The 26,336-nt window shown below is 33.4% G+C and overlaps 1 protein-coding gene across 3 annotated transcripts in view; it reads right to left on the bottom strand.

Moving 5' to 3' along the window:
* LOC118182918 (receptor-type guanylate cyclase Gyc76C-like) overlaps window positions 1-26,336 on the bottom strand; it is a 731,383-nt gene that overhangs the window by 395,392 nt on the left and 309,655 nt on the right. For all 3 annotated transcript variants that reach the window (XM_085814149.1, XM_085814148.1, XM_085814147.1), the window contains exon 2: window positions 14,702-14,776. In XM_085814149.1, the coding sequence (XP_085670275.1) occupies window positions 14,702-14,776 (75 nt within the window). The remainder of the gene's footprint in view (window positions 1-14,701; window positions 14,777-26,336) is intronic.

The following is a 26,336-nucleotide window of genomic DNA, read 5'->3' as shown; positions in this document are numbered from 1 at the left end:
CGATCATTTTTGTCCTCATTTTTCCGAGTGGCAGCAGGCTCGCATGCTGGAGATGAAAAATCTGCTTTATATTGAAAGTTGTTGCCATTGCTCGCTTTTAAATCCTAGAGTTCGTTAATAAAAAATTTCTAAGTTTTACGATGAAATAAAAATAGAATTGCTAAACATTAAATACATTAATCAAGATTCCAAAAATTCGTGCGAAGCCATTCCGACTGTTCCCATCTTCATACGATTTTAATCAGCCCAGATATTAATTAAAATCTCAAAAAACACTGATTTTCGCACTGATTTTTCCGAGTGGCAGCAGTCTCACGCGTTGGAGATAAAAGTCCTTTATTTCGAAAAGTGTTGCTTACTGCTTGCTTTCAAATCGTAGAGTTTGTTAATCAAAAGTTTGTAAGTTTTACAAAATCTATAAAAAAGAATGTCTGTTTGTACTCCTTATTGATTTTTTATCAATTAATATATATTTTTGGCACATTTAATCGTCTAAAATTGAATATAGGTGAAATATTGAATGGAATTTGAGAGCTTTTACGATCCTTTCATTAGAAAGACGAAAATCATTCAAAACTGTTGCTGTTCATTGTTGCTGATTATAATGAGAGAGAATGAGTTTATATTTCTATGGAAAATTTTTATCTGCGTTCCATATCGCGTCAAACTGAACAATGTATGACTAGGAACCGTATTTTATGCATCGCTATTAGAGAAGGATTACAGCTGTATCGTTGTCTCTGTTGTTAGATACATTACTCTCCATCTAACTGGTTTCGGGTACTTCCGCTAGTATTAATAATAATAATACATATTGCTGAGTGAGTACGGATTCGTAATAGATTGAACGCACAAATCGGATAAAAAGTTAATACTATTTATTCTTATCACAAGAAATGTAACAAAACGCTGTAATTTTCCTCAGAGATATTCGAACAAGCGTTTGTAATATCAATAAGCAGTAATTAATAATAAACAGAACGCAAATATATATGTTAACTAGAAAGCAATACAACCAGTAGCTGTTATGTAAACTATTAAAATCGTTAAAATACAACGCAGTTTAAAGAGAAAGCTAGCGCAGTTTGCATGGAATTAAACCATCACAATAACAGTAACTAAGCAACTGAGCTGAGATGTTTCTCTCCGGCTTTTTATAGCTTTCAATCGGTCACGAGAGAGTTCTAGTAATTTCTTTGCTTCTCGATATTTCTGGAAACAAACGGAGTAGAATTACGGCTACAGCTAACACTGTAGTCAATAACATTTATTCAATTTAAATAACGAAATATCTATTTATTAAATGCAAATGCTCCTGCATATTTACTTTTCCGGCGAGCTTTCCTTCAAAATATTGTTACGGATTTCGTATTTAATTTGCTATGTTTATTAGAATTATGATTAACATTGTTTTATATTCCTGTGCAATACAGCACGAGACTTATTTGGAGAGAAAGCTATGCCGGAAAAACTAAATACAGGAACATGGCGTTTAACATCTTAATAATAAATATCTCGTAATTGTACTCTTTCGCTATCCAGAAATTCGAGAAAATACGAGAAGTTTCTCGTGCGTAGTTTTAAAACTTTATAAAAGCTGGATGAGAACATCTCAATTCAGTTGTTGTTTGGATAAATGTTGTTGTTTACCTTAGCGAATTCGCGGTGAAATCGGATTAACTTTCTCTGTTTTCAATTAAGTTCTGCTGAATGTTTTAGTAGTTTAATAGATAACTACTGTGAGATATTGCGATATTGTACGAATATCTCTGAGGAAAGTTCAGCATTTTGTTTTCATTTGTTGTAATAATAATAAAATTTATTTACTTTTCATTGGACTTGTGCATTCAATTTATTACAAAAGCGTACGCACGAAACAATGCGTCTCGTGCTGCATTGCACGGGAAAATATACAATATGAATTATAATTCTACTAACAAAAAAATCTCTTCTAAAAAATTCTCTTCTATAAAATACATTTTAAATCAGTTTTATAATTTTTTTGGGGAAAAACAGTTTTCTATTCTGTCCATATAATGCAGAAGTCACGCAAGAATATCATTAAATTGCATTCGATATCGGTCAAAATGGATATTTTAGTCAAAATATGGTACTTGGAAGTCTTCGTAATTAAAATACTTCCTTTACTTCGCAAAATGAAATAATAAAAATACTAGAAGTTTTGACTGTCGCGCGAGAGACAAATGAGAAGCTATTTTAATTTCAAAATTTGCGATTTTTGATGTCATTTCCAACTTGCCTCTAGATTTGGTTGCTTCGCGATTACAATATTTTCTTTATTTCGTACAAGGAAGTAAAACGAATATTCCGAAAATAGGTGAAGATGGAAGGTTAAGGCTGCATATACAATATTTTCAAACAATCAGAGAATTTTATGTTCAAGGAATTCAGTATATCTTTTGTTTGATCTCTATCCGATGGGAAAAGAAGTTACATTGGATAGGTATGTATTTATTGGTCAACAACGTTTTCAATACATACGACGAAAACATTTTAAGAATTTAGATAAAAACAAGATCCGAGGGCTCTGACAAAAATATCGATAAATGCGCTTTACATTATATGGATTATGGAATTTGCAATAGCTGCATTTCCACAACAACCGGATTTATATATTTTTATGCCATAAAAGCTCCCCGCCTGCAGACTCCTACGCAGTTGCACTTTGAAAATTGTTTTCCAGTATTTTCTCCGGTGAATTTTGAAAGTAATTGCCATACATTGGTTTTTCGATAGATATGTTCCCGACTTTTCAAACGACAGTTTAAGATTTGGATCAATAAAAAGCACTATGAAATGCATATCAGAAAGGTTTGCACAAATGCAGTTATTTTATTCAAATAGTAGCGGCAACGAGGCCAGCCTTCGTCTGGCTTTGAAAGGTACCGTAAAAATGCCTAAAGGGAACACCAAACATTAAATTTAAAACCTGCGCATAATTTTACTCTGCCAATTAACATTATGAAAAAAAATCAATAAAAATGTATCACATATTAAAAAAAATTACATTGAAATAAGCAATATCGCTTAACACAAATATTAATAACGGGAAGATGGTTAATTTATTTATTAGGATATAATAAATAAATTAACCAACCTCCCAAAGCAAAATCTTAAGAATTCAAATGGTATAAAGGAAGTTAAAAACTTTGTTTCCTAAACAAATCATGTAAAACATTTTAATATAATTAAAATTATATATAATTCAAACATAATATGAATACAATGAAATAAGCAACAAATCTCATATTTTCGAGAGGAAACAGTCAGCAGTCCGGTATCCAAAGCAATGAATGAAAAACTGTTGCCAAAGCCACATTTCTAAAAGATTGAAACTATCATCAGAAAGCAATAACCGATCAAAATTGTGCTTTGTGGATTACATTCTTCAAACTACACAAACATCTTTGCCATTAGCTAATATAGAGAGAGGGGGGGAAAAAAGGAAATTCTTTCTGATGTGCTATGCGAGACATATGCGCGTCAGAATTAGAAGATTGCGATGTGCGTGTTGCGTGTAGAATTAATAATATTTTATCTCATATTTTCAACAGACAGCAGTCCCGTATACAAAGCATTGAATGATAAACTGTTGCCAAAACCCCATTTCTAAAAGAATGAAACTATTCAAAATGACGAGATTTCATCAAAAAAGTTAAATTTTAAAAAATCTGATTCCAAGTTTGAAAAAAATCGCTTCGAGGCGCACTGGTTCTTGTCTAGATTGCATCTATGTACCAAATTTCGTAGCCCTGGGTCTAATAAGCTTACGCGCAGCACAAACGAAAGACAAAATTACCACACAGACAGACTCTTTCTTTTATTATATGTAGAGATGTATTCGTCATTTAATATCTGTATTCCTGTCTGTGAGTTTCACCGAATTTTATCCAACATTAAAAGAAAAATTATTTTCTATGCCTTATTTCGTGCTAAATCTAGTATACGTGTAAAGTATTTTCTCTCTCCTTTCCCTATGGTTTCGTGGTGTAATTGGAAGCCCACTTGATGCATATTCGACAGGTAAAATCTTCGAGACCCGGCAAGGGCACTGCGCATTTTTCACGTCTCCTGCATCACATTAACGTAACTTACACATTGCTTGGAATTTATATTACAGTATGAAAATGACGATGGAATTCGAAGAATAGTAACAATTCTCAAACTAATTCAAAATTAGGACCATTTAAATTAAGTACTTGACACTTTAGGTTATCTCCAAAGTCAATGACCATGCCATCAGATTGGACTTTCAAGTACTAGTACATCTAATTAATATCTGACATGGAGCAAAAATATTTCTTTAAAAAAATTCTCAAAGGTTTTAGATTCTAACGCTGTAATAAAAGAATTTGATAATGTTACTTACACTCTCGCTGCGCGCGCAGTCTCACAGCAAATCACAAAATATTTAAAAGGAACATGTTTTTAGAATTCTCCACAAAGTGTTACAGATTGATATGCATATTTTTGTACATTCAATATTATTTGTTTAAAAATTCGCGCAGCTAGAAGCCTAAAATAGTCATCATAAAACAAAAAAAAATATGTATAATGATATTAATGTGTCTAGCTAGCGTAATTTAAAAAAAAAATGAATATTTCTAATTGGACATGCTTATTTAAAACAATCATATTAATAAGTAGAAAATATATTGAATTACCTTACAGATAAAATTTGAAAATATCTTAGGCTTTACTGAATGGAAAAAAGCTGGCGCGTGGAAAATAAAAGTATTTTATTTTCGGTCGAGGTAACACATTCCTTTGTTGGAGCTGAATTCGTTAACTAAAAATAAAACATAAATATGTTACATTTTTCTTAATGGCAACAGTTTCGAGGGCTGGCGAAGAAATAATTCGTTTCGAACATTCCTCGAATTTGTTAATCAATCATTTATTGATTTTTTACAAAATGTGAAATAGATAATAAAAATTCGGAATTCAAAACTCGGGCTTTCGGATGCACATGTTCGGGTGAAGCACATTTTAGATACCTTCGTTTTTTCACATCGCAAGAACATACAGGATCTTCAGGGTGATAATATTTGGCAGCAACAATTTTAAAAGTGATAGGCCGTTTACAGCGAAACAAGGCAAATGTAAATTTCGAGACCAACAGCCCCCTTTGGGACCATAGTATAATATTTGAAAAATGGACCATAATCTTATACTTGTATTTGAATATTCTAGGTTGAATTACAAATGCAATAAAAGAGTTAGTGAAATAAAATGTATTCAAAACTTACTGAAATGCTTTTACTCTGCATAAATTACTTTTCTTTGGCATTAAGTTAAATTATAAATACATTAGCTTAGGTTTTACAAAACCCAGTGCGTCGAGTTAAAGTAACTAATAATGGGCTGCAACAGGACGTAGAAGTGCACGTGACTTAACATAGATTACGGTAAGGTTTAAAATTATTCAAAACTAGCTGAAGTACAAGATGCTAGTTAAGTTATAATTAGAATAATATATCTAACAACAGACAGAGAGAAGGATACCCCTGTAATCCTTCTCTAATAACGATGCAAAAATTACGATTCGTAATCATACGTTTTTCAGTCTGATGCGATATAGAACCCACATAAAATATGTCCATAGAAAAATAAGCTAATTCTCTTTCATTATATCAGCAACAATGGCACGTAGTTTTCAATGATTTTCGTCTTTCTAAGCAAATGGTCGTAAAAGTTCATCCACTATTTCATCTATATTCAATTTTAGTCATATTTATTTTTTATAATTAATTTTTTGCCACTATTAAATGCAGCAAATAGTCGGCGAGAGTATAATTTACCTGTAGAGTTGTTAGAATTTAAAGCTGGAAGCGTGAAAAATGCGCAATGCCCTCGCCGGGACGCGAACGAATACACGCCAAGTGTAGTAAGTAATACACCACGGAGGCACGCCGAAAGAAGGGTGAAAATACCTTATATACTTCCCTTTTAAACGTGGACTAGTGATTAGGGGACCCACTCTCCACATCGCAGTGGTGAAGAATCATTACACACCACCTTTTTTTAGTTCGAGCGCTACTGTAGAATCATTACGGTTGTTTTGAAAGCAGAAAACTGAAGAAATTAACCATGCGCTCGCTGGGACTCGAACCTGGACCTCTCGAATACGCATTGAGTGTGCTACCGCTACGCCACGAAGGCATGCGGAAAGGAGGGAAAAATACATTATATGCTTACGGGAGCATTCGTGTTGTGACTCCTTTAGATTACTGGCACGCACTTTCTTATATCCCATCCTTGCTTTGTACACTAACTATTGTATTGAACCTACCATCAGTATTAAGATCATTACATCACCGATATCATACTATCAGCATTATTATCAGCCTAGTATATAGCAGCAGTAGCAGTTTTGTAATATTTGGCATTGTATCAGTTTGTAGTACTGTTTGTAAGTATTCTAGTAGTAGTTTTGTAGTATTGTAGTATGTAGCAGTAGTAGTTTTGTAGTGGTGTTTACTCCTTTGGTTTTCTATTGTTATCGCTATCTGTATGTGTTTTGTTCTAATTATGTCTATGTGATTATAGTATTTATTCAAAACTGGCACTTGCACCTTTGTAATCTTATGCTTTGTCAAAACTACAAATGTACCCTTTATTTATCTATTTATTTTATTTTTTGAGCCCTTGTCTGGCAATGTATTTGTTGAACTTTGACTCAATAAATACTAGGCCCGGGCGGTTGGTGTGAACATGCTTCTGGGGGCTTCTTTGGTCTTTTGGACTGCCACCTGGATGGCCTGATCACTGGGTTTCGGTGTATGGTGCGAGGCGCCTGTGTGGCCCATCTGGCTCAAGATAGAGGTGGACGCGTTGCATATGCCAATTAACCATTACGGTGAAGGGATGGTGCACACGTCCCCCGTCAACTATCAACTATATCCCATCTAGAAGAATGCAGAGAAAAATATGATCGTTAAATAGTGTTAGATCGTGCTGTAACGCGGTTACTAGAAAACGTCCTTTGAAACACCCTCCACGAAGACATCGTTCGCCTTATGCAGGTAGCCTCGTACCTTTGCTTTAATGAAATTTGCCGTCTTAAATCACATTCAGGAAATGGTTTTTGTGTCGGTGTTGAAAGAGAGACACGCCACATAAAGTTTTAACTAGGCAATTAAAGAAAGTTTACAATTTGAAAAGATCCAAGAATTGCAAATTTTGTTTAATTAATAGTTATGAACTTTGAAGATAATGGCAAAACTTTAGGAAATACTAGAAAATATAAGACAAGACTGAAAACCTAGCCTAAAAAATTTTCAAAGAGATTTTTATCAAGTCATATATATACGTATATCAAAGAGTGAAACAATTTTTCTCTTCAATGCATCTTGTCAGGAAATATTTTTTACTACACTTCCTTTCCTCACATCAGATGATGTGAAATTTCAGTTTACTTGGATTTGTTTTATTTCCAATCTTCGAAGACAAGACACTGTAAATGTACGATGCTTACGCGAGCAAGTTTTTCTTAAATTATTAATTTTCTCTCTAATATAAAATAAACCTACCTGCGTTAAAACTGAGAGATCAGAGAAGACGGATGTCTTGACGAAAATGACCATCAGAAATACATTAGAAGATCGATTGCACGAAGTAATCTATAATAAAAAAAAGCCTGTCTGTGTGTGTCTTGAAAGTCTGTGCTGGAAGTAAGCTAATAGACTCAGGGTAGCAGTTTTTCATTCCTTGCTTTAGATACTGGACTGCTGACTGCTTTCTCTCGAAAATATGAGATTTACTGCTTATTTCATAGCTATTTTTATATTACGTTTTAATTATATATAGTTTTAATTATATAAAAAGTTTTGCATGATTTTTTTAGGAAACGAGGTTCTTAACTTCATTTATACCATTCGAATTCTTAAGATTTTGCAACGGAAAGTTTGTTGGTTAAATTATGTATCGGATATTGTTTATTACATTGTAATTTTGTTTATATTATGTTTTAATTGTATATGATTTTAAGGTATTGTCATGGCATTTAACCATATTTAATTATGTGTGATTTGCATGATTTTTTTTAGGAAACAAATTTCTACCATTTGAATTTCTACCAAATTATATCATTTGAATTCTTAAGATTTTGCAACAGGAAGTTGGTTAATTTATTAATTAAGATAATTACTGTTTGTAGTAAAGGATATTGCTTATATCATTGTAATGTTTTTAATATATAATATATTTTTATTAAATTTTTTTTGATAACGTTCTGCAGAATAAAACTGTGCAGTGTTTAAATTTAATGTTTGGTGTTCCCTTTAGCCATTTTTCCAGTACATTTAAAAGCCAGACGAGGGCTGTCCGCGTAGCGTTTATTATTAAATACACTGAAACCTGCTTTTGTGCGGTGTTTTTTTGTGCGATTTTTTATTTGTGCGGTAAATGAATGTGTCATTCAAATTGGAACATACTTATACGATTATATAACAGCAGAATAAAATCTATGCAGGACTCCACTTAGCCAAAATTAGAATGTCATTTTCTTGCAATCGATGCCAATTCTGAAAGAACTTCAGAATTCCAAAAAGAGCTTCAGTCTTGTATATCTGGCTACCGACACATATACAAGCGTCTAGCAAAACAACAGTCGTCGCACAAACTAGTCACCGACTACCTGGTAACTAAAAAAAAGTCAACAACTGCGAAAACGAGTACGAGGTAGGATAATATTTAAACGTTTTGAAAGGTTTTGTATGCAGAAAATACGCACATATTTAAAAAAAAAAGAATGAAGCTTTCAGATTTTAGATTACGCCCAAAGGGGCGGCTTTCTTAACGTTTTCTGTGTTACCTTTGTTTATTAAATATCACGTTCTTCGCCCTTAAACTATAAACTTCAGTCCAAGAACAATATCGCAAAATAATTTTAAAATGAGCATATTGTTGCGTGCGTACGGGTTCGTTATGAAATGAATGCACAAGTCCGATGAAAAATGAACAAAAATTTATTATTATCACAACAGAAATGCTTAAATTTTCTCAAATTATCATGCAGTATTACAATATCCCACAGTAGTTATCTTTTAACTACTTAAATGTACAATAGAACGTAATTCAAAACAGCTAAAGAACGCTAATCCGCGAATTCGCTATAATCAACAACGGCAGTTTTCTAAACAACAACAAACTAAGCAACTACTCCTACAAACTGAGATGTTTTCCTCCTTTTATAAGATTTTAAAATCACGCGCTAGAATTTTCCAGCACTTTCTCGAAATCAAAAAGAGATATTTATTTATTTAACGCACGCGCTCTTGTATTTTTAATTTTTCCGGCTTAGCTTTCTTTTAATATTCGTCACGCGCTGCACTGCGCGAGAAATAAAACCATTTAATTTATAATTGAACTAACATTAGCTTTTTAAATACCAAATTCGTAACAATTATTTTAGAATTTCCGATATACAGTCTCTCTCGTCCGCTGAAGGTAAAAAGGTCCCCCCTCCCGTAGAATGTTGCCATTGTCAGTTTTAAATCGTTGAGTTTGTTAACCAAAAACGCGTTAAAGTTTTACAAAATATGAAATAGACAATAAAACAAATTGAACTTTTAAATTTGGGCTTCCAGAGATGCCCATATTCGGGTGGAAACGTACGTTATTCAGAATTTGAGGGCTCTAGGTACCGTTGTTTTATCACGATGCGGGAAATATGCATACATTTATGCAGATTCCTCATTATTTAATTTCTTTAAATATAATACAGGGCGTTAATATTGGGTGGCAACAATTTGAAAAGTGAATCGGTCATTTATAGTGAACCAACGCAAAATGCCGAAACGAAACTAATAAAATAATAGTCCTTCAGGGCAAATTGCCCCTTTGGACTAATAAATCAGATTGTATAAGGTTTGACGGGATTCAAGTAGCTGACGACCCTCGTAGCTTGATTTCGTTTACAAAAGCAATTTCTAGTTATTTCGTAAGTTTTTGAGCTATTTTTTCTGCGGTCCCTATTCACCGGATAAAAAAGTACTTTTGAGCTGTGTTACGAAAACTATTTTTTATAGCTACTCGTGACTTACTTTGCTTTCCATCCGTCGTTTTTATGCGGTCGGTCCCTATCTACCGCACAAAAACAGGTTTGAGTGTAGTATTAATACAAGCCTTATACGTTATTTCTCCCGCCTTCTTAGCATGCCTTCGTGGTGTAGTGGTCAGCAAGCTTGGCGCATATTCGAGACGTACGAGGTTCGAGTTCCGGCGAGGGCACTGCTCATTTTTCGTATCTCCTGCTTCGAATTAACCTAATGTAACTACACTCTCATTTTACACGAAGAGAGGATAAACAAAATGCTTCAGATATCTCAGCTAACAGCTACAGATTCGGATACTACACGCATTCCCACGTATACGGACTGCAGGATTAACATGCTGACTTAAATAAAATTATAAATTTAGTCAATATAAATTAGACTTATTTTATAATTTTGAGCATTCTTCAGTTCATTTCAGTTCTTTTCTTTTTTACTCCTCTTGCTGCACTAACACATTTATTAAGATTTAACGAGGATGTGAAGCCCGTTTGCCTATATTTATTGCATGTTTTTCGTAGCCTATTGCGATAATTTTTATATTTTTTTATAGAATATTGCTTTGTCTGAGGTTTCTGAAAACAGGCCTCATTTACTACTTATTTTCACAATAATATTTTAATACCTGCAATAATACGTATTTTCGTACCAATTAATTACTCCAACGATAAACATGATTGTGAACTGATCAACTTGCCTAGGTTTTATTGTACGGATTATGGATTCGCTTATAGTACTGTCGCGTGCGTACGGCTTCGTTGTAGATTGACTGCATAAGTCCGATAAAATGTTAATAAAATTTATTCTTATCGAAAGAAGTATAACAGAATACTGGAACTTTCCTCAGAGATTTTCGTATAAGCGTTCAAAATATCACGTAGTAATAATCAGTGGTTGTCCTTCAAACTACTAAAACGTTAAATAGAATGCAATCTACAGAGCAGAGAAAAGTTAATCCGGTCAACAATAACAACAGCAGCAACTAACTAAACAACAACTGAGCTGAGATGTCTCTCTCCGGGTTTTTAAAGCTTTTTAATAGGTTGCGAGAGAGTTCTAGTAATTTCTTTGCTTCTCCAGATTTCTGGAAAGCAAAAGAGTAGAATTGCGGTGACATCTAACCCAGTAGTGAATTACATTTATTCAATTTCAATACAAATAAAAGAGCTATCTGTTTATTCGATTTTAAATGTACGCGCTCTTATATTTTTACTTTTTCGGCGGAGCTTTCTCTTAAAATTTATCACGCGCTGCATTTCCCGGAGAAATAAAACAATTTTAAATATGATTTTACTAACAGTAGCTATCTAAATACAAAATTCGTAACAGTATTACGGCCTCACTGTACTATAACTCATCAGGATTAAGTCTTTTAAAGTTTAATCAAGATTAATTTAGCTGTTGTGCGATAAATTCTATTTTCAGGTTGTGTTTTCTTTGTTAAACAATAAATAACTTCGTAAAAAACTATTTTAATTTCTTGTTTATTACATAAGATGCGTGATTTTGTAATCACTAGCCGTCTAAATTAGTTATTATCGAAAAGAAAATATACTCTGGTGTGCAAAACGTAAGCAACAAGTGTTCGTTTTGCAATAACTGAACGAGAAATCAACTGAGAGACATTAAATTCAGGAATAAGAGAGAGCATTTTGTATTTAACGATGACGATTAACGATGACGAAACGTTATTAAACGTTATTAAACGATTAACGTTATTAAACGATGACGAAAGCATAGTTGCGTTGAAATGAATACAGTGCATATAATATGGAATCAAACAAAAATGGCTCGTTACACATGATTGTCTGTACAAGAGGAAGGACACAAGCAGATGTTTCTTAGCATGGGATACGCTTTCCCCTTACTGCAGTGGTTATTTCACAGCGTCTCTCCATACTCAGCACCAGATTGTCCAACAGATCTTGAGGTAAGAGTGCCCAGTCCTCAATCAGCATCTGTTTCAGTTGTTGGGTGTTCTCCGGACGATGTACTCGTGCCGCAAGGCGTCTCCCCAAAGCATCCCATATATTCGAGTGATGTCTTGACTTTTCAGTAGATTCTGAAGAGCAGGAGTCCGGTGTGGCCGTGCATTGTCATCCATAAAAACGAAGTCTGCTCCAATGGCACCGGAACAGACGCACATGGAAAAGGATCACCTCCTGAGAATAGCGATCTCTGGTACAGAACCTCTGTCGAATGGAGCTGTGTCCTCCCGTTCAGCGAAATGCCTCCCCAGACGAGCAGTACAGGACCACCGTAACGGTTTCTTTTCGTGATGTTATTGGGATGAAACCGTGTTCGAACTTTCTCCAAATCAACTGGCGTTGAGAATCGCTTGTGACACTAAAACGATTTTCATCCATAAAAAGGACACGACTCCATTGATGGAAGATATCCAGGTTTAGTGCTCCTTGCAGCATTCTAAACGGTGGCTTCGATGGCCACCTTTCAAAGGGATACAGCGTTCAGGACGGTGGGCGAATAGGTCACTTTTTGAAGGCGTCTGGACACAGTAAACAGCAACATTTGTCGCCCCGTTGCTGTGCACGGCTGCTGAGCTATGGCGCTTGCTGACTGGTTTCGAGCTTTTTTCGCCTGCAAGTCGATATATCAGTTCTCTTGGGGTGGCCAACACCAACCTTTCTAACTGCTGCACCTATGGTTTGGAAGGCATTCCTAGCGCGCGAAATAACACTTTTATTGATTCCGAACTCTTCAGTTATACTGGTCACACTACGCCTCTCTTCCAGCTTTCCGATCGCTCTTCCACGTATCAAGTAATCCAGGTGATTTCTTCTAGCCATATTTCACGAAAGAACTCACTTGCACTTGCAGCGAATTTCTTTACTTGATTCTTCCTCCTTCCTTTAATTGTAGGCTTCAGCTGAACGCGACGGCTCACATCGCCTGTGATGTTTTGTTCCGGACATTTGCATAGGCATGACCTTTCTACTGACTTGCCCGTTCATTGTATTGATCGTAAGAACCCCTTTTCTGAAATTTCATAGCTATCTGATTAAAATTTATTTGGCTGCTTAGGTTTTGCACACCATTGTAGAGGAATAGTTGGGGGATAGTTGTATGCCTCCCGTTCTACTGAGGAGGTCGACGAAATTGACCTTGAGTTTTTCATGTCTCGAAAGTTCGATTTAGGATATGTATTAGATTTATAGGCAGCGTTTTCTAATATAGGTATTTTAACACAAAATCAGAATTTTTCTTGAAATAACATGCCACTTTTTTCCATATTTCGATTATACGACTCAAATGATGCCAAACTGCAACGTTTTGTAATACGCGCACGAATAGTTTTTAAAAAGATAGCTCTCAAAATTTTAGCTAATCAATGTTAATTGAATTTCGTATATATTTATTAATCTCTCTTTTTTTTCTAAACTTATTAGAGTCTTTCTTTCAGATTTTGAAATATAGGTTTATTCCAAATAACATTCGTCCATTTTTTATTCTTTAATTTGTATTTTTAAATAAATTTTTCGAAAAAGATTTTGAAATACAACATATAAAATTTTTACCATCCTCTTAAAGTAGATGCATTTCCAAGCATACCTGCAAAATATTAGAGTTTTTTATTCAGAATTTTCGAAGATATACTCGAAATTGGCGCGTTTTGAAATGTGACTGGAACGTTGTGCCTTTTTTTCCCGCTAAAGCACAATGTTAGAAGGGAAAGGAAAATAGGTTGCTATATATTAAGAAGTTCGCCGAGTGAATTATTCTGGGCGCAAACTGAAACAAAAATGCACCAAGATCAATTTTTGAATTTCTCCGTCAATTTCGGACCAAATTTTACAAAATTTAATATTTAGGCATACTTTGAGTCGTAGAATCGATTTATGAAAAAGACTGGCATGCCATTTCAGAAAACGTCCGAAGAACAAATTAAAAAAAAAAAACTAAACATCTTATTCGCCAATTTTAATGATAGATTTCCAAACACAAATGCAGGGTGGTCATGAAAAAACTTTCTGCGATAGTTATATGTAAAAAACCATATCTAATAGCAACATATTAATATTACGATGTACTTTTATTGGAATACAGAGCTATTTTTGGTAGAAAATATCACGATAGTTACTAGTAACTTATCCATGAATACTTTTAATTTACTGTAATCGTATCCTTTTGGACATAAATTATTCGCGTCATTTTCCCTTCTCGATTTTAGTGCATTATTAGCAAAAATGGAGTTGTTAACTTTTTGAATACAGGTTCAAATTTTCAATCAGATCTCGAACATCAAGCATAGCATTTTTAAATCCATTACTGTTACAGTAAATCAAGACCTTTTTCACGTCTTTTGAAAAGCGAATTGACTTGGTACTGAGTTCAAACAATTTCATGTAAAGATGCTCGAAAATTGCTTCCACATTTAAGGATACATTATATTATTTAACTCTTTGTTGCTTCCTTAGGAATAACAGCGTAGCTGGATCGAAAATCGGGACATTATGCAGTTGTGATTGTGGCCTACGCTTGGATCCGAGCCTGTTCCGAATAACAACTTTTAACTCGGCTGAGGATGTTCAGTTTTGTGAATCAAGCAGAGCATAGAAACATAAATAAATAGAGATTTAGAAGACGAAAAGAGATCGAATACTTACTCCTTTGTCTGAAGGGTTTGTTCTTGCAAATGTCTTGTAGAAACTCTTGTCGGAGACGCTCGGGTCGGCACATTTCTGAAAACATAAGCAATAATTTTATTTTAAAAGATCTATTTAAAAATTTTTTGACATGTCAAATTTTAAAACAAAGAATAATTTTATGATTTAACACTAATATAGTCAGTACACGTTATTTGAGTCTTCCTTTCAGATTTTGAAATATAGGTTTATTCCAAATAACGTTCGTCCATTTTTTATTCTTTAATTTGTATTTTTAAATAAATTTTTCGAAAAAGGTTTTGAATTATAACATATAAAATTTTTACATGTTATCTATACATGTTATGTACTGACACCAAAATACTTAATTTAAACCATTTATTAAGCTTCGTAGTCCTATATCGATTATGACAAAAATAAAATTTTACTTTTATTTATTTATTTATTAGCGAAAGTACACGATGCCAGTTAATTTAGATTGAGATTAATGGATCTAACAACAGAGAGAATGATATCGCTGTAATTTGTTTCTAATAACGATGCAAAAAGTACGATTGTTACTCATACATTGTTCAGTCTGATGCGATAGGGAACCACATAAAAAATTTCCATACAAAAGTAAATTAATTCCTTCTCATTATATCAACAACGCTGCGACGCAGTTTTTAATGATTTTTCACCTATATTGAATTTTAGTCGATTAAATGAGGCAAAAAATGGATCATGATTGATCAGAAATCAATAACGCAAACAAAACCACAAACAGACATTCATTTTACATGTATAGATTTTGTAAAACTTACAAATTTTTGATTAACAATCTCTACGATTTGAAAGCGAACAGTAGCAACACTTTTCGAAATAAAGCCTTTTTATCTCCAACGCGCGAGACTGCTGCCAGTCGAAAAATGAGGCCGAAAGTGAGCGTTTCAAGCGTTTTTAATCATAGTTATGATTTTAGCTACTTTTTTTTGGAAAAAAAAGTACGTCAACCTTTCCCAGAATACAGAAAAGAATTATAGAGAGTTTGGTGACGATAGTGACCGACGTATGAGCAAACAAACAAACAAAAAAAAAAAAAAAAAAAAAAAAAAAAAAAACAGACATTCTTATTTATAGATTTATTTTAGGAAAATTGCTTCGATTCATTGGTAAATGTAAATTTTTCTGCTTCATTTCGCTCATTACGTCAAAAATGAACAATAATTGGTTTCCGATTACTAGGTATTAGAACAGGTATTCAATAAAAATGCAAAGAATTTCTTCCTGGAAGAAACGATACGTTATTAATTTTTTGTCACATACTCTCAACGGTCTAAATTTAGCTGTTTTGCCTTCGGGTTATTAGAATAATCAATTTCGATAGCATTCAGCATGGCATACATCTTTTGGTTATGAAACGAAACTCGAAGACACCGTATTATCATATGAAAGTGAGAAGTTTCAATGGATACTTTCGTGCAGGGAATTATCGATTTTTAAATTCAGCTATTTTAAGCAGTATACACCTAATTATGTAAAATGTAATCTAAATGTAACTAGGGAATAAAATAACTACATATTTACAGAGGCAAAAATCCATTCTCTAAAAAAACAAAAAAAAAAAAAACATTGTTTTTGCTTCAAAAGTTTTAAATATGAAAATGGCTATTTTTTATATAGAATTTTTTATATAGAATATAAGGTTATTTTTTATATAGAATATAAGATGCCGTATGATGGCGGAGGTTTGTGTTGTGATCCATTACAGCGTTCTGACTAAAAATAGTGAAAGATTTTCGTTTTATCTTCCGGGGTGGGGGGCAAAATTCAGTGATATCAATTCATACTACAGAAGGGTGCCGGAGGTTAAGTTCGCTACATCCAGTGGTCAGCTTGTAGAGATTCGAAGCAGGAAAGATGAAAAATAAGCAATGCCCTCCCCGGGACTCGAACTACGGACCTCCTAAGCATCCTCCTCTTTGCCACAGTCATTATAGGCGATAATAACGCCAATGTGCTTAGCACGCGTTAAAATTACTTGAAAGTACGAACTGTAACTTTTTTCTATTCGTGTACAGTGAAAAAAGGGGAAAGGAAAACATGGTGCTAAAAATTAAAAATTTCGCCAAGTAAATATTTCTTGGCGCAAAATGAAAAATTGCGCCAAGATTAATTTTTGAATTTATCCGTAAATTTTGCTCCAAATTTTACAAAATGTAATATTTAGGCGTAAATTGAGTCTAGAATTGAAATTCGAGATATGGAAAAAATTGGAATATCATTTCAGGAAAAGTTCGCTTTCGTGCGAAAATACCTGTATTAAAAGGCTAAGAAAGCGGGAGAAACCACTCCGTTCAGACAAATGGACTGTCTTGCAAAAATGTGAAAAAAAACTTTTAACTTTTGGCTTCTTACAGTTAGTTACTCGAATTTCATATCTTTTAGTTTGAGCAATACTGATAAGATATATTATCAGTTCCCCAAAGAGAAAGTCAGAAATGGAATCTTTAAGAATAGAACAACGGATTTGATTGAGAGGTGAGAAAGTGTCTTCAAAACTGAACATTTAGAAAATTCGTGCTGTTTTATAACTCATCGAAGGATGAAATAAAAGAACAACAAGGTTATTAATGTTATTTACTATTACTAAACCGGTAAGAATTCGTTCCAGTAGGTTCTCCATCCATCCATGGCATATTCCCAATTTTGTCGCCAAATATCGCCGAATGGACGATTGCTCACCAAATATGGCAACCCTGCCTTCCTCGTTATTTTATGGCAACCCTAGATCTGCTTTGCGGGGAAGCCATCTTACCGCGCCTGTACATTTCGTAACAATATTTTCTCAACCGACGCTGAAATGTGCCGGCGCATTTACAGGCAGAAATACACATTCAGCGCGAACAAACTCAAAGAAAAGTTTGGAAATACCCACGAATTCAACAAATACTGTTGTGCTGTTGTTGCTTATGCTCACTTGTCTGACATAGTCAGCCCATGCTCACGAAATTCCTGTTGGCAAGGAACCCTAGATTACTCCTGCTGTTGGCAACAGCCTGGAACTTGATAGTGCGATTTAGCTCGGTTCCGCTGCCCAATTTTGATGGCGAGCACCCCAGGAGGATGGATCCTAGGTCTCCCACCTTGCATATTTAGATTGTCCCCATGACGCACAGATAGTATACACTTACAAACATCCATGCCTTCTCCCGGATTCGAACCCTGGCCCTACGCGGCGATATATAATTCTCTGCTATAATAATATGCGGCGATCCGCATATTATTGCGATTTAAACTATGCCTAATTCATTCTGAAATTATCTTTCAAGTTATTAGCGTGTTTTAGTGTAGAAACTGTAATTTTATTCTAAAAATTGGTTTTTAATTACTTTAACCGTACGTACGTGGTGTTTTACGTTTTTCTATATCTTTCAATTTTTAATCTAGATGTTTTGAGTTTTTGCGAAGTGAAAACTGAATTAATTGGTTGAGAAATCTATCTATCCTGTAAAAATTCCAGGAAATAAGTTTAAATAAAAGGCAAGAAAAAAATGTGTCTAATTTAATATTTGCTACAAGGAAGTCATGTGGTGTAGACTTCATATATTTTTTTACTTTAGTTTGGGTAAGAACAATTGCTAAATGCTTGCTTTATCTCAGCACAAAAATAATGAATGAGACAGTACACTAACAATAATGAAAATGCTTTCAATATTCTTATAATAAACGAAAAATGCGCTGGAATGCGCATTGTTTAAAAATACAGTTTTGCAACCAAACTAAGCATACATTACGTATATGACACTTTTCGTTGTGCTTGATTTTACATCTCTCATTATCGAAATTTCGTTTCATGACATGCATCTTGCTTTTAACATGTAAATTTTGAATTTCATATATATAGGAAAGCATATTTGATTCCACACATTTAACATTACCAGATTATGTGTTGTTTTTCAGTGTTTTTCGGTTATACATCTAATACTAGATAAGTACTATTTATGAAGCAAAATCTAATGCATTTTCTTTAAAAGAAACGTGTTCCATAGAAAGGGATAGTCGGAATTTATTAGTTTATTTTATTGCAATAAAAATGAACATATTTTACGTAAAGTGTCGTAAAAGTAGCAGTAAAAGAGCGTCGCGTCTCAGAAAGAATTTGAGAGGCAACTTGAACTGATATGGGAAATGTCTGGATACTTTTGAAAAACTAAAAATGTGGAAATGCCAGCCGGATCGTCTGGTTTTGGTTCGAATAAGAAACATATTCAGAAGAAAATTCTTCCGTTGGATCGTACTAATTTATGAGACATTTTTAACACATTTTATTGTTAGTTTACAGTTATAATGTGCAATTAACACTTAACTTACTTCCTCTATTTAATTTATTCTAAGCATGGTATTGATTGAGTAAACCAGAAAAATATTTGGATTATATAATAATCAGTGTTCGGTATTAATCATTTACAGTATAATCGATTAATAAAAGAAATACAGTGTAACTACAGTAACAAATACTACACTGCTACTGAATAATTATTCGTAATTGCAGCTAAAATTACAGTTTTATTGTAATTTCAATTAAGGCAGTTACATTTGTAGAGATATTAGGTATTTTTTGGAAGCAGGAGAAGGGAAAAATGAGCAACGCCTTTGCCAGGAATCGAATCACGGACCTCAAGAATACGCGTCCAGCGTGCAGGCAGCCACATCACGAAGGCATACTACGAACGCGGCAATTTTTAATCTAGATGTTTTGAGTTTTTGCGAAGTGAAAACTGAATTAATTGGTTGAGAAATCTATCTATCCTCTAATTTTTCTGCTGCCAAAATTATTCATAAAACATCTTCCATTGGAGAACTGGATTTTCTAGATTTTTTTTTCATTCATAAAAATCTTTCTGTTCTGGTTAACAATCCTAATTCCAATCCAAATTTGCCTTCGTCCTTTAAAGAAATTATGTTTTAGTTTTGGTTTCAACAACAGATGGCGCTACTTTCTTATTCTTGTCCAGGCTTTCTTATCTTATCTAATCATTATTTCTTATCTTGTTCATTTGCGGTTTTGCAGCTAAGGATGGTGGTTCGGTAAAACCATCAAAACTAGTCCTGCGAAAATTTTGTAAATATAACGCTGATTTTTGTTGTTTGACTTCTGAATTAGTATTTATTCGGCGTGTTATTGTGTCTTAATACTTCTCCCTTTTAAAGAGCGACTGGGGTTTTTAGGGCACCCAATCGCCAAATCCTGTGTGAGGAGAAACCGTTTTCCACCACCCTTTTAGTTCGGGCGCCACTGTAGAGTCATTAGGATTTTTTTGAAAGCAAGAGAGATGAAAAATTAGCAATCGCCTTCGCCGGGAATCGAACTACGGAGCTCTGAAATAGCGGCTCAGTGTGCTGACCACTACACCACGAAGGCACGCTAGGAAAGAGGGAGATATACCTTATATACTCCCCTTTTTTAAAGGGCGACTGGGGTGTTTTAGGGGACCCAATTGCCAAATCCTGGGTGTGAACAGTCATCATCCAGAACCCTTTTAGTTCGGGCGCCACTGTGGAGACATTAGGATTTTTTGGAAGCAAGCAGGATGAAAAATTAGTAATCGCTCTCGTTGGGAATTGAACCACGTACCTCTGGAACACGTGCTTTGCGTGCAGATGAATACACCACGAAGGCGGAAGAAATACCTTATACATTAAGTATCGTCAGACATTTATTCTTATATCCACTTTATGTATTTTGTATTTGCTCAGGTATTTCTTTAAAAAAATAATACACAGTGAGTAATCTTTGATGGCAGCAGTTCTTTATTTGAAAAAGGATTCGACACAAATGTGAAACGATTGTAGTACGTACGCCACAGAAAAATATCTTCTGAATCCATTTTAAATCCATTTATAATTTTTTTGGGGAAAAAGAGTCCTTTATTCTGTCCATACGTACAGATGCCACGCAAAAGCATCGTTAAATTGCATTCGATATCGGTCAAAATCGATATTTTCGTTGAAATATGGTACCTGGAACTCTTCGTGATTACAATACTTCCTTTTTACTCCGTAGAAGGAAATAATAAAAATACAAGAGGTTTTGACTATTGCGCGAGAAACAAATTAGAAGCTATTTTAATTTCAAAATTTGCGGTTTTTATGTCATTTCCAACTTGCCTCTAGATTTGATTAATTCAGAAAAATTTCATGATACAATTTTTAAGTGAAATGCAGTCAAAAGTGTGTGCCTGAGGCGTTTGGTAGGTACACGCTGAAAATCCAACACAGACAAGACAGAATAAAAAATACCTGTCTTATTTTAACACTTTATCGTACCACAGTCATAAAACATTTATCTTTTCTCATAAACGATGTAAAAATAAATATATTATACACGAGTGACTTAACTAATTTATCTGACAATAAACCATCCAAGATAAAAGTCAAAGATATAAAACATTTACCTCAGGTGAGATTCTATATAAATTATTATACATGAATTGGCCATTTAAATGTAGAACTGGAAAAAGGTCTAGATGATTTAACTGCTTTAATTCTTTTTAAAAACTGCACAATCGCTTCACTTTCTAATTCTATGATGGCATTAATAACTCACCTACCTGGCGAGTGACAGGCATGAAGAAACTGGTAAGATAAAATATAAAATTACTTGATACTAATATGGTATTAAAGTCATAAAAAAATATCACGATATACATCAAAGCGATTTTATTGTTTGCGGTATTTATTAATGTCATTCCGTTCACATAATCCTATATACCGGAATAAGGAAATTTCGGATATTAAGCCCACGCTTTGCAGTTTTGTATTCACAGAAAGTTTCTGTTTAGCATTTTATACGTTTTTGTAAATAATAAGCTTAAAACGACTTGCTGCTACTTCGTTTCTTCGAGAGCAACCATTTAAAGACTTAAAAAATCTGAAAGGTTTCAGATTTTAAATTACGTCAAAAGGGGCGTTTATTTAACGCTTTGTGTTTGTGTGTTTGTGTATTAAATATCATGTGGTCCCACTCATGCCATAAAATTCAATTGAACAGCAATATCGTAAAATAATTTTAAAATCAGCCTGTCTTTAGAATTTCCGATAAACAGACACGCGCTGGAGATAAAAATATTTTTTATGTTGAGCGTTCCCATCGCTCGCTGTGAAATCCTTGAGTTTGTTAATCAAAAATTCATTAAAATTTTACAAAATATGAAATCGATCATAAAACAAATTACATATTTCAAATTTGGGCTTCCACATGTCCATATTCGGATTATTCAAAATTGGATGGCTCTAGGTACCATTGTTTTATCACTATGCGAGAAACATACATACATTTATGCATATTCTTCATTATTGAATTTGTTTAAATGTAACACACGGCTCTAATTTTCGGTGGCAACAATTCGAAAAGTGAAACAACGGTTATAGTGAAACAACGCAAAATTGCCAAAGTAATATTAGTAGTCGTTTTGGGCAATTAAAATCGCGACAGTTTTACTGATAGCGAAATGTAGGCAGTTCAAGTTCTCAACAATTCTCCTGTCTGACAACATACAGAAGTTTATAGACTCAAGTAAATGACATGTTTAAGAAAAAAGAAATGTATAAAATTAAACGATTGAAATGTGTTTATTTAAAGTATGTGCGCATTGCATTCCAGTAAATATTTAACAAACATATCAATTTGTCTTTGTGAAGAAATAAAAATAGAAAAGGTGTGTGTCCCAAAGGTTGACACACAAATGTAATTTTATGAAAATGTTTTAGCAATATTCATGATGGGACTCGAGTATTTTTTATGATATTGCTCTCATCAAAACATCTAATTTAAAAAAGAAAAAAATCTCATGTGTACACCATATGTCTTCTTTGTACGTAATATTAAATTATACGCAATTTTCGTCATTTAAATTAAACATATTGAATTAACAGTTAACGAATTTTGAATTAAATCTACTTCCTGGTTAGCGCATAAACCATAATAGCATAAATGCATTTTTTAATATTCACTATATTTATTTACCATAGCGACACTTCGGCGCTAGGTTCACTTAACAGCGTTATATTTCATTCATTTTATAACTCAGAATGCACAAATATTATATCACCTAGAGAACTACCGCATGTTCTATTCAGATACTATAATAAATCTAAAACGATGTGTCAAAGCAATTAACCCACGCCAAAAAAATCTGGAATGTTTCAGATTTAAAATTAAGTCCAAAGGGGCATTTTTTTAAAGGTTCATGTGTTGCCTTTATTTAGTTCTACGTACTCAAACTACAACATTCAGTTTAACAGCAATATCGCAAATTAATTTTAAAATGAGCGTACGTTTAGAATTTCCGATACAAAATCTCGCGCGCTGGAGATAATTTTTTTCCTGTACAGTGTTGCTGTTGCTTGCTTTGAAAGTGTTGAGTTTTTTAATCAAAAATTCGTTGAAGTGTTACAAAATCTGAAATCCATAATAAAACAAATTTCAAATTCAAATTAGGGCTTTCACATGCCTATATTGTATGAAAGATTACGTTATTCAAATTTTGATGGCTCTAGGTACCGTTGTTTTATCACAATGCGATAAACATACATACATTGATGCAGATTCTTCATTATTTAATTTATTTACATATAAGACAGACCGATAGTATATGTTGGCAACGATTTGAAAAGTGATATAGGCTTTTAAAGTTTTCCACGCAAAATGCCAATACAAAATTAATACTCCTTCAGGGCAAATTGCCCCTTTGGACTAAAAAGAAACAGGTTTTCATAGACGATACAGCGCCGCTTACCTAATGCGCATGCACTACTAATTAATTCAATTCTCACCACTCGGCAAGCCAAAAATTCAAAATATTTTTATTAAAAATTGAAAGATATAGAAAAACATAAAACACCAAGTACAGTTCAAACCATTTAAAAGAAAAAAAAAAAAAAAAACTGTTTCTGTTTTGAGGGCCGTAAGAAAATTGCAGCGAAAATGTATGCGCAAAAGCGCCAAATCTAGCAAACGCGCCCATTTAACAGCGCGCCAAATCTACCGTACGCGTTGATTTCAGATTGCGTAAGTTTATATAGTTCTATATTTCTTAAGACGCCATTGAAATACTATTTTAATTTTTAAATCCTTTTTTGATATCCTATGGATTTAACAATTTGGGAATTGCCCTTGACGAAAAGTCGGCAATAGAATTTTGGGTAAAGTGCAGAATCACGCACAGCTTGAGGCGTTTTTAAGAATTGCACATACTCGGTATCCATGCGCACATCGACCTATTTTCACTTAAAAAAAATCCTAGAATTGCACAAAAGTGGCACTGCGCACACCCTTGACTTTATCTATGTACACATCGACCTATTTTCACTTAAAAAGTAAAAGAAAATTGACAAAAATCCAATTGTTTTTACCCTTTTATAAAGTGGCGAACAAATATGTGAGCGATTCTGCACATTACCGAGAATATTTTCAAAGGAAAGGCATCATTCATTATAGAAAATTACGTGTGAACAACCAACAAGATGAAATTATGCTTTAGCGATAAGTCGGTAGCGAAATAGCGATGCAGGCATCCATTCAGTTATGTTTAGCAATTTTTATATAAATTATAATAATGATCTGAAATAGTTATTTACTCTTTTGCTTCCATTCAGTCATGTTTAGCCTTTTTCATATAAATTATAGTAATAAAATGTATTATATGAAATTAACCTTTCATCTAAATTAAAACATCAATCTTAGATAGTTATTTACTGTTATACTTCCTTTCTTGCCCCAAATATTAGAGTTGCCGATATTCTTTTTGGCAGCATTGGCGTCAACGATAATTTGGCGATTTTTTACGGCCCTCGAAACCGATAGTACCATTTTTACAATTAAAATTACAGTTTCTACGCAAAAACAAGCTAACAACTTAAATGATAATTCCAGAATGAATTAAGCATAATTTAATTCGCAATAATAAAGAAGACGTTACTTTGTTCTTGCGAAGCTTAATTTCTCCAGATTGGCAACAAATCCACTATTATGAAAAGTTTCAAATGTAAACAAACATGGCTGCTATGGTAAACAAGAATTAAACTTTGTCGCACTTAACAACTTTTTAATTGCTGATAATTCCACAATTATTGCATGCAGGTTAACTAAAGGCATAAAAACCTTAATCGGAAGATAAGAACAACATTTCTAAAGCAAAAAAGTGCACAATTTACAGACACATAAGAATAAAGAAAGAGCCGAGTAATAGAGTGGATATATATATATATATATATATATATATATATAAACATATGTGTATATAAAAAACTATATAAACATATATATATATATACATATGTTTATATAGTTTTGGTGCGGCCGATTGCAACCGAAATGGGAGGTGCACATCTACCTGTTATGGCAGTCCTATATACAAAATTTAGACGTTCTGAGACTACTCATTTTTGAGTTATGCTAAATACGTCGTTAAATATGCTTAAAGCTAAGCAACTTCATGATGCTGAAATGTTAATAGTACTCTAAACTTTAAACTGCACAGTAACCATTAAATGCATGTAGTTGTCATTCGACAACATACTCATATTTAGTAATGTAAATCCAATCAAAACGTACATTTTAGCTTACTGCATAGAGTAACCAGTTTAATACATACTTTTACGTACATAGTTTTGAATGTTTCAGTGTGGTGTCACCATTAACTGTGGTACGGTCATTATTGTGAGTTGATGTGTAGGGTACGGACATATCATTTGTATTTACGAATTTTCGATTTTGTGTCTGTTGTTATTTTGATGTATTCAAAGTTTTAAAATTCTTTGAAGAAGTTTATATGGTATCTATTATTACATAAAATAATTATTACACATTTGCCTCTCATATGTTTTTGTAAAAATTGGTTTGTAAAAGTCAATGATATTTTTTTCAAAAATTAGAATAAAAACATAGTATAATTTTTTTTTAGTACTTTTAGTCGAAACAGGCTTTGTCCCTGAAGGACTGTTGTTTTCGTTTTGCGATTTTGCGTGGAATAACTATAAACGACGAATAATTTTTCAAACTGTTGCCACTAAATGTTAGAGTCCTGCATTATATTTGAAAAAATTAAATAATGAAAAATCTGCGTAAATGTATGTCTATTTCTCGCATGGTGATAAAATAAAAGTACATAGAGCCATCGAATTTTGAATGACATAAACCTCCTACGAATATATGGGCATGTGGAAGACCAAATTTGAAATTTGGAATTTGTTTTAATTTCGATTTCATATTTTGTAAAACTTTAACGAATTTTTGAGTAACACACTCAACGATTTAAGAGCGTGCAATGCCAACAACACTCTACGGGGGAAAAAAACTTTTTGTCTCTAGCGCGCGAGACTGTGCATCAGAAATTCTAAAGATATGCTCATTTTAAAACTATTTTGCGATATTGCTGTGGAACTGAATTTTATAGTTTAAGTGCGAAGAACGTGATACTTAATAAAGAAAGATAACAAACAAAATGTTTTTTTTTTAAAAAAAAAAAAAAAACCTGCCCTATTAGACGTAATTCAAAATATGAACTTTTTTTTTTTTTTTTTTTTTTTTTTTTTTTTTTTTTTTAACGCATATTCTAAAACAGATTTTCCCTCGAACTTCTTCCCTCAACGA

The sequence above is a fragment of the Stegodyphus dumicola genome, chromosome 3 (genome assembly GCF_044657685.1).
Source record: "Stegodyphus dumicola isolate Sdum_Otavi_A_Nest chromosome 3, ASM4465768v1".
Classification (NCBI taxonomy): domain Eukaryota; kingdom Metazoa; phylum Arthropoda; class Arachnida; order Araneae; family Eresidae; genus Stegodyphus; species Stegodyphus dumicola.
Note: the sequence above shows the minus strand (reverse complement) of the source record. Positions and strands in the feature narration are given on the sequence as shown.